The 19,441-nt window shown below is 41.7% G+C and overlaps 1 protein-coding gene across 3 annotated transcripts in view; it reads left to right on the forward strand.

Annotated features, from left to right (window-relative positions):
- The window catches only part of arhgap23b (Rho GTPase activating protein 23b), a 38,366-nt gene extending 19,545 nt beyond the window's left edge, over window positions 1-18,821 (forward strand). For 2 of the 3 annotated variants that reach the window (XM_053639005.1, XM_053639004.1), the window contains exons 2-24: window positions 129-311; window positions 2,167-2,191; window positions 2,293-2,385; window positions 2,486-2,564; window positions 2,698-2,758; window positions 3,013-4,330; window positions 5,552-5,707; window positions 6,377-6,488; window positions 6,744-6,783; window positions 6,878-7,015; window positions 7,605-7,937; window positions 9,288-9,349; window positions 9,672-9,790; window positions 9,903-10,021; window positions 10,341-10,493; window positions 10,570-10,648; window positions 10,744-10,817; window positions 10,973-11,062; window positions 13,996-14,121; window positions 14,284-14,328; window positions 15,446-15,539; window positions 16,818-16,849; window positions 16,940-18,821. In XM_053639005.1, the coding sequence (XP_053494980.1) occupies window positions 129-311; window positions 2,167-2,191; window positions 2,293-2,385; window positions 2,486-2,564; window positions 2,698-2,758; window positions 3,013-4,330; window positions 5,552-5,707; window positions 6,377-6,488; window positions 6,744-6,783; window positions 6,878-7,015; window positions 7,605-7,937; window positions 9,288-9,349; window positions 9,672-9,790; window positions 9,903-10,021; window positions 10,341-10,493; window positions 10,570-10,648; window positions 10,744-10,817; window positions 10,973-11,062; window positions 13,996-14,121; window positions 14,284-14,328; window positions 15,446-15,539; window positions 16,818-16,849; window positions 16,940-17,803 (4,395 nt within the window). In that variant the 3' untranslated portion in view covers window positions 17,804-18,821. The remainder of the gene's footprint in view (window positions 1-128; window positions 312-2,166; window positions 2,192-2,292; window positions 2,386-2,485; window positions 2,565-2,697; window positions 2,759-3,012; window positions 4,331-5,551; window positions 5,708-6,376; window positions 6,489-6,743; window positions 6,784-6,877; window positions 7,016-7,604; window positions 7,938-9,287; window positions 9,350-9,671; window positions 9,791-9,902; window positions 10,022-10,340; window positions 10,494-10,569; window positions 10,649-10,743; window positions 10,818-10,972; window positions 11,063-13,995; window positions 14,122-14,283; window positions 14,329-15,445; window positions 15,540-16,817; window positions 16,850-16,939) is intronic. The other variant, XM_053639003.1, reaches the window with a different exon arrangement.
- Window positions 18,822-19,441: the final 620 nt, after the last annotated feature.

The following is a 19,441-nucleotide window of genomic DNA, read 5'->3' on the forward strand; positions in this document are numbered from 1 at the left end:
TATGAATCGTCTGCACGTACAGGACATCTTACAGACAGAAAATACAGCTCATTATACTCTCTTGGGGAGGTTCTTGTGTGTTTTTGTTCACCGTTTCATAACATGATTTCAATTCTGCTGTGTTCTAGGCAAAAGGGCCAAGAGATGGAGCTCTGTTGTCCAATGAGAATGCACGTCCAGTGTCCAGGGAAGGTGTGGCGTGGAAGGGCCCTCGTACAGTGGTCCTGCAGAAGAACTCTCAGGGCTTTGGGTTTACATTGCGGCACTTCATAGTGTACCCACCAGAATCTGCCCTCCACACCTCTGTGAAGGTAATGCAGCACAGGTCCACATGAAATCTATTAGCAATAAGGTCATTGTTGTATAAAGGTACATGCCCCCAAGCTGCCACACTGCCTTTCTCTATTTGCTGCTGGTAGGCATGGCTGTAGTTACAGAAATCAAGTGAACAACATTTAAGCAATATCGCACAAGCAAGAGGGTATATTATACTGAATACAAAATGTGCTGGAAGTCAGTATAACAGCACGATTGCTTTAATACAGCAGAAATGAATATCGAGTAACTGACATTTTGGACACAATATGGCTTTTTTTTTTTCCCAATAATTTGTTTATTTTTACTCTGCGATTGAAAATAGATCCCAAAGAAGCCACACTCACAGATAGCCTGTTGACTAGTTGGCTAGCAAGCTCACAATGATTTGTACATTCCCGTTAAAAGTGCATCTGGTGAAATTGGCTTCCCTTCTTCATTTTCACCCTCATCTGATGAGCTTTCTTATTTTAAGACGGACGTTACATTCACGAAAAAAGTATCGCTTGCCGTGTCTGCTGATTATTTCGCTAACTCTCCTGTAGTAACGTTGTTTTGTTTTTACGTGGCGAACACAGACAAGCAGAGTTTTCCAAACAGTGAAACGTCCCAGTGCAGTCATACTAAATATGAGCACTCTTGGAACACCACTTGTCCAATCAAATTAGTGGACTGGAAATACTTGTTGTATAATGAACCATAACAAATGTGTTTGGGGAGTAAACAATTTTATACTCGGTTTGCTATTTTTGCATTCATATTTAATATGAAAGATTACAATGAAATAAGCTGAAATTCTAGACATGAGGCGTGAGTGTGTTTTACTTGTGAGTCAAACTTTTACTTGAGTTTGCTTGCTTAATTTCACACAGCTATTATTAGCTAGTAACCTAATGCTTTTCATATTATTTAAACTATGTAAGCACGAGTTCTTGTTTTAAATAATGCAGTAAAAGTAGGTGTTCCGCGTTGTACGTTATTTAAAAAGGAATTTAAAGTCTTTCCTCTCAGAAGATGTCTACCTTTGACAAGACTGGTTTAGCATGATATAACAAACAGACTTATTCACATAAAGTTGAGCTCTGCTGAGCTTTTTCTGTCCATGGCAAGCCATACTGTATTTTGCTGTACAAGTGGACATGTACCATAATACTTCACAGCATGATATCTGGAAATTCATGTTTAGGCACTTTCATAGCTGATCTTTTCCCATTGTTGCAATTCATGTTCATACTACTCCCTTGCTATTGGCATAACATAATTTGCTGACCCCTGACCTCAGCCACAGCAGTTGCAAGGTTCAATCTTTCAGACAGTCATGAGAGTTCACGAGTTCAAAGCAATCTGCAGAAAAAAAGACCTTAATCATAATCTCCCTGTGCGCTATGGCCCTCACTCCTGTGTCCTGCAGTGCGCTCCTGTCCCCCAACTCCGGTAGCAGTAAAGGGGTCAGGACAGATAGACGCTTACTTCTCTGACTCTAAAGCCTCCTGCTTTTGTGCGTGTGTCAGGAATGAGATGTGTCAGCAAAGCCCCAAAGCCTGCGCACAGCCAGATCCAGCCAGACTGACCACTCAGCTCTTGTGTGTGTGTGTGTGTTTTGAAGATGAAGGGATTGGATGTTATCCTGTACACCTTGTTTATGTGTGACAGTGTTTGTGTATGCAATTATTAGTGTGGTTGGGTGTTCACAGTGCTATTGTTAGCTAGTCTAGTCAGTAATATGAACTGTACTCTAGCTTGTGTTTATGACCTTACCACTTGACAGTGCACAATGGTTCCCTCTGTTGGTACATAGATTATATTACATGAACAACTCATGGCTCTGTATTTGTTTTTTTTTCTTTCTAGGATGTAGAGAATGGCAATGGAAAAGGTTAGTTTCAGCAGTGATTACAGTATTTTTCTCATCTACATAACATTTCAACGGAGTGTGTTTATGTGGGCCTCTAAATTAGATTGTGCTGTTTTCCTCAGGGAATCATAAGGGTCGCCTGGAGCCAATGGATACTATTTTTGTGAAGAGCGTTAAAGAGATGGGTCCTGCCCACCAGGCTGGGCTCTGCACAGGTAGGATATACTAAAGCTCTAGTATATTCAATAACGCACAAGATGCAGTCCACTGTTTGTATTAAATGTGTGTCTGTGTGTTCTTGTGTTTTGTGTGTAGGAGACCGACTAGTAAAAGTAAATGGAGAGAGTATTCTGGGGAAAACCTACTCTCAGGTTATAGCACTAATCCAAAACAGGTAGGGGAATGTGTATGAGTTTCACAGCCTACTAGTGCTTTGCTTGATATATGCTTACTGCCTAATGTATTTGCACAGATAACATTCTTCAGTTATGCATTTGTGCTTATTAGACAATTGTGTTTTTGTGTAGTAAGAGTGTGCTGGAGCTTTCCATTATGCCTAAAGATGAGGATGTACTCCAGTTGGTAAGTGTGAGTATAACTTTCTGCTGTTCATCCTCCTCTCCTGTTTCTCTCCCAGATACCCACTGCGTTAATTTCCATTTTTGTCTTTGAGATAGATAAGATACTGACAACTACTTAGTGATTAGCCTTGTTGTATGATAATGCTACTGCTATTAAAAAAAGTGCTTTGTCTTACCCTTTACCCTTTTTTCTCCTTTAGCCCCTCCTCTTTTAATCTTTTCATACATGTGTAAATCTGCTTCTGTATTTTCCACACACAGGCATACTCTCAAGATGCTTATCTGAAAGGGAATCAACCATACAGCGGAGGGGCGAAAAACCTTCCAGAGCCTCCTCCAATCTTCTACCCTCGCAGCAAACCCACCTCCTCCGGTATGCCTGGCAACCTGAACTGCAGGCGTGGGTCAGCTGGTCTCATAGACAGCCGCTCCATGGGTGACAGTACTGCGGGTACAGGCCAACGCTTAGATGTCCCAAGCCGCCATACACTTCATAACCAGCGTGCTCGCTCCTCAACCATAGCCATCAGCCCTCTGGATTTTCACTTTGCCAACCACAGTGCGGCCATCACCTCAGCCTCACTGCCCTACCAACGGAAGGGCAGCCTTCCACTGTCGCAGAGTGAGCTGTGTCACCAGGCCCTGGCTAAATGGTACCACAGCCAGACAGAGCGCCCAGGCATGTCCCACCACCACCGCAGCATCTCTCAGGACACACTGCTATGCCACTATGGGACAGCCACGGGAGTCAACCAGTCCCCTTACATAGACTCGTGTTGGATGGGTAGATGGGGTATGACTGGGGCGCATCAATCAAACCTCTCCTGCTCAGAAAATCTACTGCCTGCTTATGCTGAATACGATAGCCATGGGCGCTCGCTAGAGAAATTGGACAAGGCCATTGCATTGGTTTCACCTCGTTTTGAGAAGTCGGCCTGTGCCCCACAGAGCGGTCAGCCAGTCAGAAAAGAAGAGCAGCCCTGCCTGACCAATCAACATGCAGTAATTTGTGCAGATGTGCCGCCCCTGGGCCGGGGATTCAGCCATGCCCAGGATCAGACAGGCTCTCAGTCTTATCATTCAGCCCAGCCCAGATGTTTGCCCACACAGACAGTAGATGACCAGATGGTGGGCTACCGCAGCTATAGTCCCTCTTTTTGTCGCAAAGCAGGCCACCTCATGCAGCAGGCTCACTCTTTTAAAGATTCCTCCTACACTGGTCCTCACCTCAGCTGGACTACCACGCCTAAAACTAGCCCCCCAGATAGTGCACCGTCTTCAGGCAGAGATTCATCCCCTCTGTCCATGTCTTCCACTGCTGAGACGCAGAACTCTGCAAAGGAAAGCTCAGATAGTGGACCAACAGTGGAGGAGCCTGTACATGCACAGATGCAAGAGGTAGTCCTCAGACAAAAGCCTCCCTATGGCAAAAGTACCCCCCACGCAATGCGCCACCCAAACTATGCTGTGCCTGTGGATCTACTCGAACCTCCTGTTGCCTCGGCTCCTGCGCGGTCCAATGGCAACCTGCAAACCCTGCCTGTGGAGCAGGACTCCCTGGCTTCCATTCCCTTTATAGGTCAGTATAGGAGCACCTCTCCCCAATGGTTGCTTGCTTGTCACCTTTCCCCAGTGGTTGCATGTTTTAGCTTGTTCTGGAAAAATCTTATTGTTAAAATTTTATGATGTTTTAAAAAAACTAATCTGAAATCTGCCTATGACAGTCTACTGGAAACTACACTCTCTAAATGATAGTATTTAACAGTATTCCCAGTCAATGAGGAAAATATTTACTTTTTCACTAATAATAGATCAGGGTATGATGACTGAAATATGATCTAATATCTAATATCTATACTGTAAGACAAATTTCAGAGAACTTGTGAGAACACTCTACAGAAAGGAATATGACTATAAGGATCTATACTGATTTTAAATCAAAATCTCTTTGAATGCGGGAGTCTAATGCAAGGGCATGGCCAGATGATTGGTATCAGGTGGTAACTGCCACCCTCAGTGTAAGCTTTACCAACCCAATTGCTGCCCTAACTCTAAGCTAAGCTTAGACAACTATCACGCCTATGCAATTAATGGAGACGAAATGAATTGTATCTAGCCCATGTTGATTTAAATCATTATTGGAAAATAAATATAATTAGTATAAGGAACTACAGAGCAGCTATAAAGCCAACACCTTAATGTAATTGTAGTACATGGCTATTCATTTTGCAACCCCCTCCCTCCCGCACTCCCCCACCTGTCCCCTATTGCCACTCCATGTCTATAAACCTGGACATACCACTGGCTCTAGGCTTTGTAAATATGATGGAATTAAAGCAACTATTATTGCAGGTTTCTAGACAGGAACATAAAAAGTTCTGCAACCACAGCAGCAGCAACATGTAACACCTAACAATCATGTAACAGCATGTTTAGATGAGTCATGAAGACTCTTATCGGTTGACGTCTCAGAAATAAAGATTCTTAATGAATACAAAATTATCAGTACACTTTTCGAGGATTTTGCAGTGATGTAAGAGTCACTCACAGTATCATTAAAGAAAGGGGCTACATTTACCATATAAAAAATGGATATTAATCGATTGTAGAAATTCACCTACTGTAATTTCCGTTGTTCCTCACATACTGCATGAAAGTTTAAGCTAGGTATTGCTATCGAAAGTGTGTATGTTGTGAGAATTAAGCCAGTTGGAGTGGATGTGTCTTGTTCCTCAGCAAACCTCACCCTTGTTGTCCTTAATTTCCCTTTATCCCCATCATTTTTACTCCTTCCTCACAGATGAGCCCACCAGCCCCAGTGTAGACCTGCTTGCCCAGCACGTGCCCGCATCCTCTGTGGTGTCCAGCAGCCTATGCCAGGCACCTATCCTGTCCAGCAGCCCTGTCCCTCCCTCCCTTACCTCCCCTCTCACCCATCTCCTCGACACAGACTGCAGTGAGTGCTTCCTCAACTAACACCCTGTCTGATTATCTTTGTCCCGACTGATGGTTATTTGAGCCCTGCTATTTCCTATTAGGTCCACTGCATCAGTTTAACTGTTAGCATCTGCCTTGCTTCTTCCTGTCTCCCTTTCACAGTTCATCTTCCACCAGTGCGTTCCACCTTTCATCTGTCCTGAGCATCAGCAGTGTCCATGTCTCTATCACTGTTCCACCTGTCGTTTTGACACTGCTGTATGCCACAAGACTCTTCAAACCGAATGTTTCCTCTTATTGTCAAGCTCATGTGTCCGTCTCTCTCCTGTCATGCTTTTTGTCCACCATCTGCTGTTTATTTCCATTTCAATTTCCCTTTCTAACAGCCATCATCTGTTTCCTCCATTTCACATTGCTTGCAACTGCAGGGTGCAAATTTAACAGGCATTCATTCAAACATTGGCAAATATTGCTAATGACTGGTAAGGCAAGTTCATCAGACCCACCTGATGCCAGTTTAGCATTTAGTCACATGACTGCACACTTAGTCATCCCCATAAAAAAATATATGCAGCTTGATTTTCTCTAGATTTTTTTTGAAAAATCACATTCATGTCTGTAGTTCTTATATTTATGTATATTTCCCTTTACCTCATAGATCCTCGTTCTCTTTTTATTTACTGAACAGGCACTGTCAAGAACAGCCGTCGCTCTTCCTACCTGCTGGCCATCACAACTGAGCGCTCCAAGTCTTGTGATGAGGGTCTGAACACATTCAGAGATGATGGCCGTGTGTTTATGTGAGTGTTTAAGACCCTTATGCTGGAGGATTGTTTTAGAGACATAGTCTGTTCTGGTTTACCTGCTGAATTTAAATGTGTAATAAGCATATATTGCTTTGTTTGTCAGTGTACTTCACAATAATTACTATGTAATAATAACAATAATAATAATAATAATAATAATTCAGTAATTATCAAACAATATATACATCACATTATGTAAATAGCAGTTAACTGATGTTTTCTTTTTCTAATGTTGTATTCCCTCTACAGGAGATTACCAAAAAGAGTCAAAAGCTTTTTTACAGAGGGTGTAAGTTCATCGATATCCTTCACAATATAGAAGACTTGTTTTGCCCAGAATGTAAATTTGTTCTGTGGATAATTGTGGGTATCTCTTTGTTCAGTCCCTCGAGAGTCTGCGAGTGGCAGAGGAAGCGCGCTCCAAACGCCACTCCACCTCTGAGCTCGGCAACATCACGCTAACGGATATCAGAAAAGAGGGCTGGCTGCACTACAAACAGATCCTTACAGAGAAGGGCAAGGTCTGACTCATGTTCACTCCTCCCTACTGATTGGTTAATTCAGCCAAATAGTGCAAACAAAGCAAACAAGGAAAGATTGTGTACTAATTGACACAGCTTAGATTAGTATATATATTGTACATAAATATTTTCCAAATTCCTCCTGTATGAAGAGAAAGGGCTATTTGTTATTGACATATATTAAGTTTAGCAATGTTATTAACATTTTAACAACGGTCTTAACAGACTTCCATGTCCTCATAAAATTATCCACTGTACATGCTGATAAAGACTGGTGAGTATCAGCAGTATATTCCTAATAATGGTGCCTGAGAGAAGTTAGTGAGAGAGTACTTTAACCTGATATAGTCAGTTCAGCTGAATATTCACATTTACATTTATTCATTTAAGAGACACTTTTATCCAAAGCGACTTACAAATGAGGAAATGCATGCAATTATGCCACCAACACATTTTGCAGAAGAGCTTAAGAGCACCTGTGAGAAAGCCTGAAGCCACACTTACAAAGTACACACTTAGAGATAATGTGGTAAAAACCTTATGCAGCACATCTTATCAGCATTTCTGTGATTCTGTCTTTTCCATACAGAAAGTTGGTGGTGGTATGAGGCCATGGAAACGGGTCTTCTCTGTGCTCCGCTCCCATTCACTCTTTCTGTACAAGGACAAGCGTGAGGCAGTGCTCCATGGAGCTGGGTCATTAGGCCATGGTGGTGGTGGTGGTGGTGGTGGTGGTGAGGATGAGCAGCCCATCAGTATCCGTGGCTGCTTGATTGACATAGCTTACAGCGAGACGAAGAGGAAACACACACTACGACTCACCACACAGGACTTTTGTGAGTACTTGCTGCAGGCAGAGGACCGGGACGACATGTTGAGCTGGATCCGCATCATCCGTGAGAACAGCAAGACTGACAACGAAGTAAGTCAGCCACGCATCATTCACCTCTATGCTAATCTACACTCACCGAGCACTTTATTAGGAACACCTACAGATACACCTACTCATTCATGCAGTTATCTAATTCGCCAATCAGTGGCAGAAGTCCAGTGCATAAAATCATGCAGATACATGCCAGCAGCTTCGAGTAATGTTCACATCAACCATCAGAATGGGGAAAAATGTGATCTCAGTGATTTTGACCGTGGCATGACTGTTGGTGCCAGAGAGGCTGGTTTGAGTTTTTCTATAACTGATGATCTCCTGGGATTTTCACACACAACAGTCTCTAGAGTTTATTCAGAATGGTGCCATTAAAAAAACACATTTGTGAGCAGCATTTCTGCAATGGAAACACCTTCTTGATGAGAGAGGTGAACAGAGAATGGCCAGACTGGTTCAATCTGACAGAAAGTGTACAGTATATCAGCTAGCCACTCTGTACAATTGTGGTGAACAGAAAATCATCTCAGAATGCACAACATGCCGAACCTTGAGACAGATGGGCTACAACAGCAGAAGACCACATCAGGTTCCACTTCTGTCAGCCAAGAACAAAAAGCTGAGGCTGCAGTGGGCACAGTTCAAAACTGGACAGTTGAAGATTGGAAAGACGTAGTCCGGTCTGATGAATCTACATTTCTCCCGAGGTACACAGATGGTAGGGTCAGAATTTGACGCCAACAGCATGAATCCATGGACCCAACCTGCCTTGTGTCAACAGTCCAGGCTGGTGGAGGTGGTGTAATGGTGTGGGGAAAGTTTTCTTGGCACATTCTGGGCCCGTTAATACCAATCAATCATTAAATGAACTTATTTGAGTATTGTTGCTGACTATATACATCCCTTCATGGTCACAATTTACCATCTTCTAATAGTTTCTTCAGAATGATAATGTACCATGTCACAAAACAAAAGTCATCTCAAACTGGTTTCATGAACATGACAATGAGTTCAGTGTTCTTCACTGGTCGTCCCAGTCACCGGATCTGAATCCAATAGAACACCTTTGGGATGTGGTAGAACGAGAGATTCAGAGCATGAAAGTGCACCTGAAAATCTGCAGGGATTAGGTAATGCAATCATGTCAACATGAACCAGAATCTGAAAGGAATGTTTCCAACATCTTGTGGAATTCATACCATGAAGAATTGACGCTGTTTTGAGAGCAAAGAGAGTTCCTACCCAGTATTAGTATAGTGTTCCTAATAAAGTGCTCAGTGAATATATATCATATTTTCCAATAGCAACAATGGTCTGTAATGTTTTTTTCCCAAATGTTTGTAATATGTATATTAAGTATTAGTTAATGAAGTATTTATCTTTTCATAGGAGCTTGGTTTTTCCAGACAGGCCCTCATCAGTAAGAAACTAAATGATTACAGGAAACAAAGGTAAACTGATAAAGTGTGACTCCACTATAGAAATAATGTATAAACCAGCAGGGTAGATAGAAGATATGGCAAAATGATCATATCCTGAGAGTATTTTCACAGTATGCAGTATACTATATATTCAAGTCCTATGAAAAAGAAGTGCAATTGGTCAGTGTTATAGATGTACAGATGATACCTGTAATATCCCAGGAAAGGGTTTTCAGACAAGATTATTGCGATATTCATATTATATGGTCATATTACCCAGCACATATTGCAGTGTGAGTTTCTGTCATGCACATAATCTCTTATTATCATGTCTTTCTGACATCCACAACAGCCTAACAGGTACTAAGCCAGACACTTCTCCCAGAGTCCACAGGATGATGCAACCATTTCTCCTCTCAAAGACGGACAGCAGCTCAGGAGTGAACCGATCCCTAAAGACAGAGAGCAAAGGTTAGTCCTACACAGTCATATTGGAGAACACATGAATCAGCATGCATCTCTGCACAGCAAAGAAGTGACTAGTTAAATGTGTCCCTAACCACACTCTGTCTCTTTCTATTAGAGGAGAGCAGTCCCCCTAAGGCTACATGGAGTATCAACATTATGAAAAAAGGAAAGAAAGCAGGTCCTAAGGCCTTTGGGGTTAGACTTGAGGACTGCCCTCCGGGAGCCAATAATAAGGTGAGCCGATGTGCAACAGTGAAGTAACACTGAAGAGAGACTTATGTGGCAAAATTCGTTGCTCTGATTATCGAGAGGACCTTTTGAGTCTGGTTCGTCTCAATGTTTATTCTTTATTCCATCTCTGGCTTTTCCTTGCTACTTTCCCTCTGACATGCTCATTAGGAATCTAGATCAGGATGTCTGTTAAGCTGAATGTCTGAGTTGAATAAAATTGAAATGAAAAGCTTTGGTAGGTAAATTTGAACAATTTAGTGTTGGAAATATTCCAGCCGTTGTATTGGCAGTAAAGTATATTGGATGTATTTTGGTTTTGTAGTTTGTGCCTCTGATAGTGGAAACCTGCTGCAACCTGGTGGAAGAGATGGGTTTGGAATATACAGGGATCTACAGAGTGCCAGGGAACAATGCCATGGTGTCCACCCTACAGGACCAACTCAACAAGGGCATGGAGATCAACACTGCTGAAGAGGTGAGAAACACAGACAGACAGATACAGAGTAAGCCAGAGAAGTGGCACCAGTCTCACATGTGTTATTTCTCCACAGAGATGGCAGGACCTGAATGTAATCAGCAGTCTCCTTAAGTCTTTCTTTAGGAAGCTTCCAGAACCTCTTTTCACTGATGGTAAATGAATTCCCTACAGTCATATTTCAGCACTTATTTCACTGTGTGTAGGAGTGTGTCTGCTCACATTGCTCACTGCTGCCCTCTGCTTTCAGACAAATACAATGATTTCATCTATGCCAATCGGTTAGAGGACGCTGGAGACCGGTTGAAGACAATGAGAAAACTGGTAGGAAGATACAGTTTGTAATTGCGGAGTGCTAAAGAGATGTTGCATTTCCTTAATGACCTTTTAGCATTAATAGCGTTCACTTGCATATTTAATTATTTTTTTTACTTTCCTGGTAATGTTGTCTTATTGTGTTTTCTGTGTCTCTTTCACAGATTCGTGACTTGCCTGATCATTGCTACCACACACTTAAATTTTTGATCAGCCATCTTAAGCGAGTGGCTGATCACTCAGAGAAGAATAAGGTGGGGTGTCACTGGTTACCATACGAGTCAAAATAAACTCAGCGAATTAGACTCATTATTTGTAGAACGACAATATAAATGTTTAATAGGTTTTTGGCTCTGGCCATGTACAACATCAGACGGAGCAGGCTCTTCATCATTTATTTTATTACAAATAAAATCATAAAGGCCTACTCATTTTAAGCATAACATTTCAGTTGGACTAGGGATGTCAATTTACACAAATTTCCATGGTCGATCATTTAAATTAATGATCAATTAATCGATTAATTGTTAGCCATTATACCGCAAGATACGTCTACTGCAGTGACATATAGCCACCGGCATGACAGTGTGTGAAAACACCAGCTTCCTCAACCAAAAGAAAAGGTTTTTTACTATAGATAATAGGCTAGTAGGACTGTAAAATGAATCGATGGGATTATGATAATTTTATAAAGTGACTTAGTTAATAACCAAATATAATGACTATAATATACAATGTGTCACTAACGCCGTATCAGATGCACACTCTGGCAACAAAGTGCATGTGAGTCTATTCATATTGCTTGCGTCCATGTGAACAAATCAGTTGTTTTGTTAATATAAGTGTGTTATTTTCTTCCCAAATGTGCACAGGATATTGTGCATATTCGGAGAATACGAGAAAGCGTACTTTTACTCATGAATGTCCATAACATGTTACAGGCCTACATCATTTAGTTATTATTTCGGCGGTCCTGCTTGAAGTTGAGACTTACATACCTCACATGGAAAACATTTCATTATTTATATATTACATGTTCAGAAACTAAACGTACCCGTTAGATGACATGCTAATCCATTTCAGAAGCCATTCTTGACGGGATGTTGTAGTCCGTCTGAATGAAATCGATCAACTCTCAACTGTTGATCAATTATCGATAGGCAGCATGTCATTTGCAAACATTTAACACAGTTCAGTTATTCCTTCTGTCTTTTGAGCTCCAGTTTTTCTCCCCCAGCTGAAATGGAGGTTATTGTTGGTTGTGTAGTTTCATGTCCACTATGGTATATCATGGTGCTTGTTGTTGTATTTTGTTTTAAAACACAATCACAATGTTTGCAGTGAACATTATCACCATTTAAACTAATATGATCCCAAACGTAACTACGGCACGCTCGCTTCATTTTCCCTCGCGTGTCTGCTGCACGTGTTTTGCGCATGAGACGGCACACGCGTCAAAACTACACACTCTAATGATGATCTTGCTTAATCGACCATCGATAAGTTTTATCGATTAAATTATTAAAGACAATTAATCGATTAATCATTCGCATCCTATAAAAACAGTATCCAGATCCAGATATTAGTGGTGTGATACATACGACACATCCAATGGTGGTCAGGTAACTGAGCTCCATAGAAATTTATTGAAATCACACAGTCACATTTCCTGTACACTGTGCACTTCCAGATGTGGGCCACTTCAGGCAGTGATGCGGCACTGCTGGCCTTCTTTTGGCTGGGACAAAATGGATATGAGCCTGAAGTGGCCCACATGTAAAATAGCAAATATGGCCAAAATATCCCAAATCACAAGTGGGCCTTTTTAGGCAAAGAGGCGCTCACGACAATGTGTAATCTGGATGTGACCCAAAAGTGGCCCATGTGGTAAATAGTGAATATGGCCCAAATATCACAAAACAAATGTGGGCCACCTTTGGCAAAAATGTGGCACATGCGGCATTGCTATGACTTGCTTGTGGCCCAAATCTGACCCAAAACAGGAGCGGACCGCCCAAGTGCCATCTTTCCACACAGTATGTGGGCCAGATGAAAGTGTCAGGTGTGGGCCACATCACTTTTGCTATCTGGGAATCGTGACCTACAAAGATGTCATAATTTTGTAGTTGCATAGGAAAAATGTTTTTGTTAGTTAGTGATTCTCTGGACAAAAACAGTGATGGTGTCTAATTACAGCTGTCCCAATCTATCATGTTTAATTGACACTGATATATATGTCTGCATCGGATTTCCTGATAAAAATGAAGCACGCTGTTGTTCCACGACACATGCAGTGTGAACTCAGGGTTTGATCATTTAGTCAGTACACTAATTTAGCCATTAAGTTAAGTCTAATCTGCCAAAAAAAAGTTATTAAACTATGAACTCAACCAATCCACCAAATCATGAAGTATTTATCATGTTAACAGACCAACTGAGTTCTGGCCCAATGACAATATCTGGATGCCCTGATTACTGTTGTGGGCCGCAGCCTTGGCTAGTCTGTGCATTAATCCGCCTCTGGATACATCAGCAGTACCACATCACACATGAGAGCCTCAGGCAGGAGAGGCTCTCAAATCATTTGAAGAGGAAGATCTAGTGTAGCACTAATGAGCTGCCTACATAGAGATCACAATGTTCTATTTGATTTGATTTCATCAGTCAAATCACAGCCGTGTGACCTAGCTTCTGCATGCAAGATTTAATAATATTCCATATTAATAAACTAGACCAGCTCCTGTCAGCTATAGCATGTAGGATGTAGGCCTGGTCTACGGTTTACATCATTTAGTTACATACAGTTTCTATCAGACTCTTGTGTGTTTGTCTTATTTGAATCCCATTTTGTTTATTAGCCTACAATACACAGTGTGTAGACATGTCTATACACATTTGTACAAGTATGAACTTGAATGTTTGTGAAAGTTTGTGAATTATTTTATAGTGTCCTGCTTCACGAATAATTAGACATAGGCCTAATAAGAGGTGTGAAAAGTCGGTGTGACACTGCCCCCTGGTGGAACACCACATGGTAATAAAATATAAAAATGTGGACATCACATATTGAGGCATTTTCATTAATAAATGTTCACAGTGTACTAACATGTTGAATTCCATGAGCTATTGACAGCTGTGTCTCATGCCATTTCTTTATTGTGTCTATCCTTCTCTTTCTTTCTCTTAGATGGAGCCCAGAAACCTTGCTCTTGTGTTTGGTCCCACACTTGTGCGTACCTCAGAAGACAATATGACAGACATGGTCACTCACATGCCTGACCGCTATAAGATTGTGGAGACTCTCATTTTGCATGTAAGCGCCAGATGCTTTGACATTTCTTTCCCTTCCCTTTCTAAAATCCTTGACATATTTTCATTTATAATAGCTCAAGTAAATGATCTGTTTACTTTAAACAAATCTAGTCAAAATATGGATGCGTCTCTTGAATTGTATTTGACTCTCTCTTTCTTGCAGCACGCCTGGTTCTTCACTGACGAGCTGATGGATAAAGATGAGAAGGTACTGTCTGTCTGTTTTGTACATTTACCTGGCAGATAGGAGCCGAGCCATTGCAAAAACAGTACACTCGTTACACAATTGGTTTGGGCTCATTGGTGCAAAGCTTTTAATCTAAAACAGATTAAAGCTGTGATACTGGTTTATGCTGTGCATTTGTAGGCATCTTTAGATTTATTTCATTTCTCATCTGCCAGCTCATCTCATTTTACCGGTCTTGAAACCAGATCAACCAAAGCTCTTCATAAAAGGCAGAACCGGTCATTAGAAAATGCCGGACAATTTAGCATACGTTCATCTGTAACGTTCGTTCAAGCTAGCAGCCTTGGAAGTGTATTCACACAGAATATGATGTACAACAAATTCCACGTAGAACAAACACTTACATCTGTTTCACACCTGAATCTTCATCCCGCTCATGCTACATGGTGAGACTCTGCTGCTGATTTGCTCATAAATGTCCGCATCTATGAGTGTATCATTCAATTTGATGGACTGTTTCACCCACAGCATAAATGGTCAACCTCTCCTTTATTTCTAATTTGCTCCAGTTTCTAGACAATCGTTCTGTTCTTTTTCTTTGTTGGCTTTTTTTTTTTTATGTTGTCTCTTTGCGGTGCTAATCAGCCATCTCAAAAACTGTCAGTGCATAGTAGGATAAATCGTCATTAACGTGACAGTCTCCTTCCTCGTAACATATTGGTTCACCAGGGTGCCTTTGAGATAATCTCCTGGGAAATGATCTACTAGCTCTCATCCTGATTGATTGCCACATCATCACATCTTTGATTTTGTCTCTGGCTTATTTTCTGACTTACCTTTTTCCAGATGAATTACCACTCATTTCCCTGATAAGTGCATATGTGGAAGGAGATTAATAGATGCTCTTTCACTAAAACTGTTGTATTGTGAGAGCTGGGCATCCTGATTATAATGAAAGTGCTTGCTTACAATAATAAGAGCTCTCAGGCAGATCACTCACACAGTTTCAAAGCCAAGCAAGACTGCTTTATCAAATTAGACTATTCTTAGAATTTGCCGCGTTGCTGTATCAGTGTTCTTCAAAACCTTGGGACTGGCATGTGGATTAATATCTGAGTGAGCTCTCTCTGTTTTACAGACCCCTGAAGACCAACGGGACGAGCAGCCCATTCCAAATATCGACCACCTCCTCTCCAACATTGGCCGAACAGCGCCACTGGGGGACGCCTCAGGTGAATCATCCTACAGTTTACTTGATTCATTTGCTGCTTCAGGTGCTCTGCCACTTAAGTTCTTTAACTTTGTAAACATTTACCTCTTTTCCAAGCTTTGTGTACTTTACTCCACTAGTTTTATTTTTCCTCTTTGTTGTAATCTGACCATAAACTCTTCTTTGCCAACTTCTTCTCTGTCTCTTTTTCTGTCTCTTTTCGGGGCCTCTCTTAATTCTGATCCTAGCTGTGCCAGTGGAGCAAACTCTGCGGTAGGAGCAGGATTTACACCTAACACTGTGTTTGTGTGTTTGGGATGCTTAAAGGATCTGCAGCGTCCAGTAGTCATGCATAATAAACCTTTCAGTTAGCAATGATATGTATGATAATATTGGTCAATTTAACGTAAACTCACGTCAGGCATCAATCACTGCAAAAATGATATCTTAGCAAGTAAAGATATTTTGAATAAAGGAAAAGTTATCTAATATTTCCCGTTATGAGATTATTATATAACATATACAAGAACACGAAGTTCATTTGAAGATATATTTTCTAGAAATATTTCAAGATTACAAGTGTCTTATTATTAGAATAATGACAATTTCATGCTTGAAATGAGTAAAAGATATTTAGAAAGAGGCTTAATAAGCTTAGGTTTCTTTAAAATGATCAAGTTAAAAGTTATATTTGTTTAAAATATAATCTATTCAATATACAGGGTGTCCCAAAGGTCTCCATACATAGGGGTCTGTGTTCGCCAGCGCTGTGTCGGTTGAGCCTTTGTCAGTGGATGTTCGTGGACATTCACTTCTCGGTCGGTCCACAACACTTCCAGTCTTTTTTTTAATTGGTTAATAAGTTAGGCGACAGTGTCATGTGTGATGTGCTCGCCGTATTTCACGTTAATGTCCATCACAGCCTTGCGGCAGTTTCCCGATCCAGCCACGAGAATGATTTCAATACGCTCTTCTTTTCTCAAAGGCAACTAAATCTATCTATCTGTCTATCTAAACTAAAATTTTCTGAAGATATTTTGCTAAAAAGTGTTCATTTCCCCTGTGTATGGAGACTTTTGGGACACCGTGTATTTTTACTTGCTATCATTTTTTGCAATGATAGAAGAAACCTTTCAGATCTTCAGTCATCATCATATAGGAAAATATGAATGAATGCCATAATACATTTTTTTCAAAAGTACGTTTTAATCAAGCATATGGAACATATTGAACAGACAGTTCACCTTTGTTTATCCAGCTCTGCAAATTCCTGACTTCTCTCTTTTCTCCACCTGCACAGATTCCACTAACAGCGATTCAGCTAAATCCAAGGTAACATTCTACATTCTTTATTTAAACATCAGCACTGTGTGACATTACTGTGACCTGTGAAGCCTAAACATGATTGATTCTATGTGGCAGGGATCTACGATTTCAAAGAAAGATGTGAGCGCCAAGGATTTCCTTCCCCTGTCCATCATATCTGCTGTGACCCGGAAGAGGAAGAAGCATCGGAGTGCCTGCACTACAGACAGCAGTAGCGATGAGGACTCCGAGCACGAGCCTGTGAAAGCCAGTAACTATGGAGAGCTGAGCGAGAATGTGGGGAATGAGACGGATGGAGGTCATGAGGAGAGAAAGATAGGGTGTGCGGCGCAAAGCACAGGAAGTCAGACAACAGAAGTAGATGAAAAGGATATAGAAGGAAAACGGATGATGGAAGCGCACGAGGGAGGAGAACAGGAGGTAGAAGGGAGGGAGAGTACAGGTAGCCAGCAAGAGGACGATGGTATACGAGTGGATGTCAGCGTGAGGGCACAGTTAGGGCAAGAGCAGCCACAGCGGCCTCGCAGCTTCCTCTATTCCCACCAGAATTCTCCAGCGCAGAGCGTCACAGACCAGTCAGCCAGCTCTCCCTCGTCCCCCTGCTCCAGCGATGCCCACAGACTCAGCCAGGTCAATTCAGCAAGCCGTAAGAAGCTGCGTGGGGAGAGGGCACGCCCTCGCTCTTTATATGAGGAACCAGGTCTGGAGCGGGCTGTGGGTCTTGCCCGAGTCAAAGCCTCACTTGTGCGCGGCCAAGAGAGGCTGCGTCAGGCCATGTCCCCCAGCAGAGACCCCTCTGTCCAGCCGAGTTGGCTGAGTCAGGTACATGCCAACTTCCTTTCCTCTGCCAACGACTTGTGGAGGTCAGGGACTCAGCGGCGACATGCTTCCCCAGAGACGCGCCGCAGGCGGAGAGACTGGAGACGCCATACAGTGGTGGGGAATAGTGGGGAAGGCTAAACAGGGACATCTAAACACCCTGAATCCTAATGCATTAACACACTGAAGGCAAATAAAGCACACTACTCAAATATCACGTGTGAAGGCAGAAGGTTCAAGTCTTAAAAATGAAGGAAAGCTTGGCTAGAGATGAATCCATTTCGGTTATTAATTGCATATTTGCACCATGCCGAAAGCAAGTGTTTCATTCACGTACCATTTATGCAATAAAAGCTTTCGGCATTCTGCACCGGTGCAACAAATAACTCGAGGAGGGCACTTCAGCTGAAAGAGCAGGATCCTCACTGCACATCCGCAAGACTTTGCACTGCACCTTATCAGCAACACCAAACACAAAATGGCTCCCGACTTCAGGTGCAATTAGAGAACTGTGGAGTAGCCATAACAGTCAGTACATGCTGCCACTCATAATTCATCATTCACACACCACGTACATGCGTTGCTAAAAAGGGTCTGGTGTGATTCACAAACGTGTCTTGTTCTCCTGCACCCCCCAACCGCACCTCCCCCCCCCCCCCCCAAATAAACACAGTCTTCCCTTGTACGAGTGGAAATGACAGTATTACTTACACGCGGAGCGGTTGTGGCAAAAACAGCTGAAAGCAGCTGCACTGAAATATGACATAACCTTACCTTCAGCTCTGGTGTGCCAATCAATCTCATTCTTTCTCTTCTGTGTTTTGCCCTACAACACTTGTTCTCCTCTGGTGGCTTCGAGAAGCCGCCATGACAGTTTTCTTTTTTAATTCTGTTTGACCAGTTATTACTGCCAACCTCATGTCATGTCATGTATGAGCTAACATGTCTGTCCTGTGTGTTATATTGTCTTTGTCCTGTGCGTGTACATTTATACACTATGTGGGTGATCACGTGGACCAATATATATATTTTTTTGTAACAGTTGTACAAAGCTTTACAAAGTTAACCTCCGTGTACAAACGACACATGGTTGTTCTGAATTGTCCATTCTTTTTTTTTTTTTTTTTTAAACTGTTACATAAAAGATGTCTTATTTCTATGTATGTATTCATTTCAAAGGGAGAACATCAGGGAGATGAAAGAAAATACATGATGAAGACAGACTGGTATTGACATTCATTACAGGCAAATGGATCCTGCTGCACTGAACAGAGTTTACACGACAAATACAGACTAACATTGCGAACGAGCAGACATTTAGGAAGACGGTCAGTGACAGCTGTTTATATTCCAGGACAGTTCTCTGTGAAATATATAGCCTAGCTCATTCCAGAGCTGAGGTGGATGTACTTTATTAAATAAGATCAATAAGATGAAAGAAAGAAAGAAAGAGTGACAGCAGATAAAACAGACGCAGATGCAAAATTCTATTCAAATGTTAATGCATTTGTGATGACTGCACATTTCTCTTCGCATCACTGGAATCCTAAAGCACAGAGATTACAGCATTGAATTGTATCCATTATAGATAGAGAGACATTTCGCAAGCATGACCTGCATTGATAAATAAGAGAGGCAGAAAAGGAAGCGAGAAACAGAAGGAAGCTTTTCTGCATCAGACTAAATATGATGATGAAGGGAATCATGTTACTATGAGACGAGATAAGGCAAGATTTGAGTAGGCCACATATAAACACTGCATACTACTGCACTAAATAG

The sequence above is a fragment of the Ictalurus furcatus genome, chromosome 13, assembly GCF_023375685.1.
Source record: "Ictalurus furcatus strain D&B chromosome 13, Billie_1.0, whole genome shotgun sequence".
Lineage (NCBI taxonomy): Eukaryota > Metazoa > Chordata > Actinopteri > Siluriformes > Ictaluridae > Ictalurus > Ictalurus furcatus.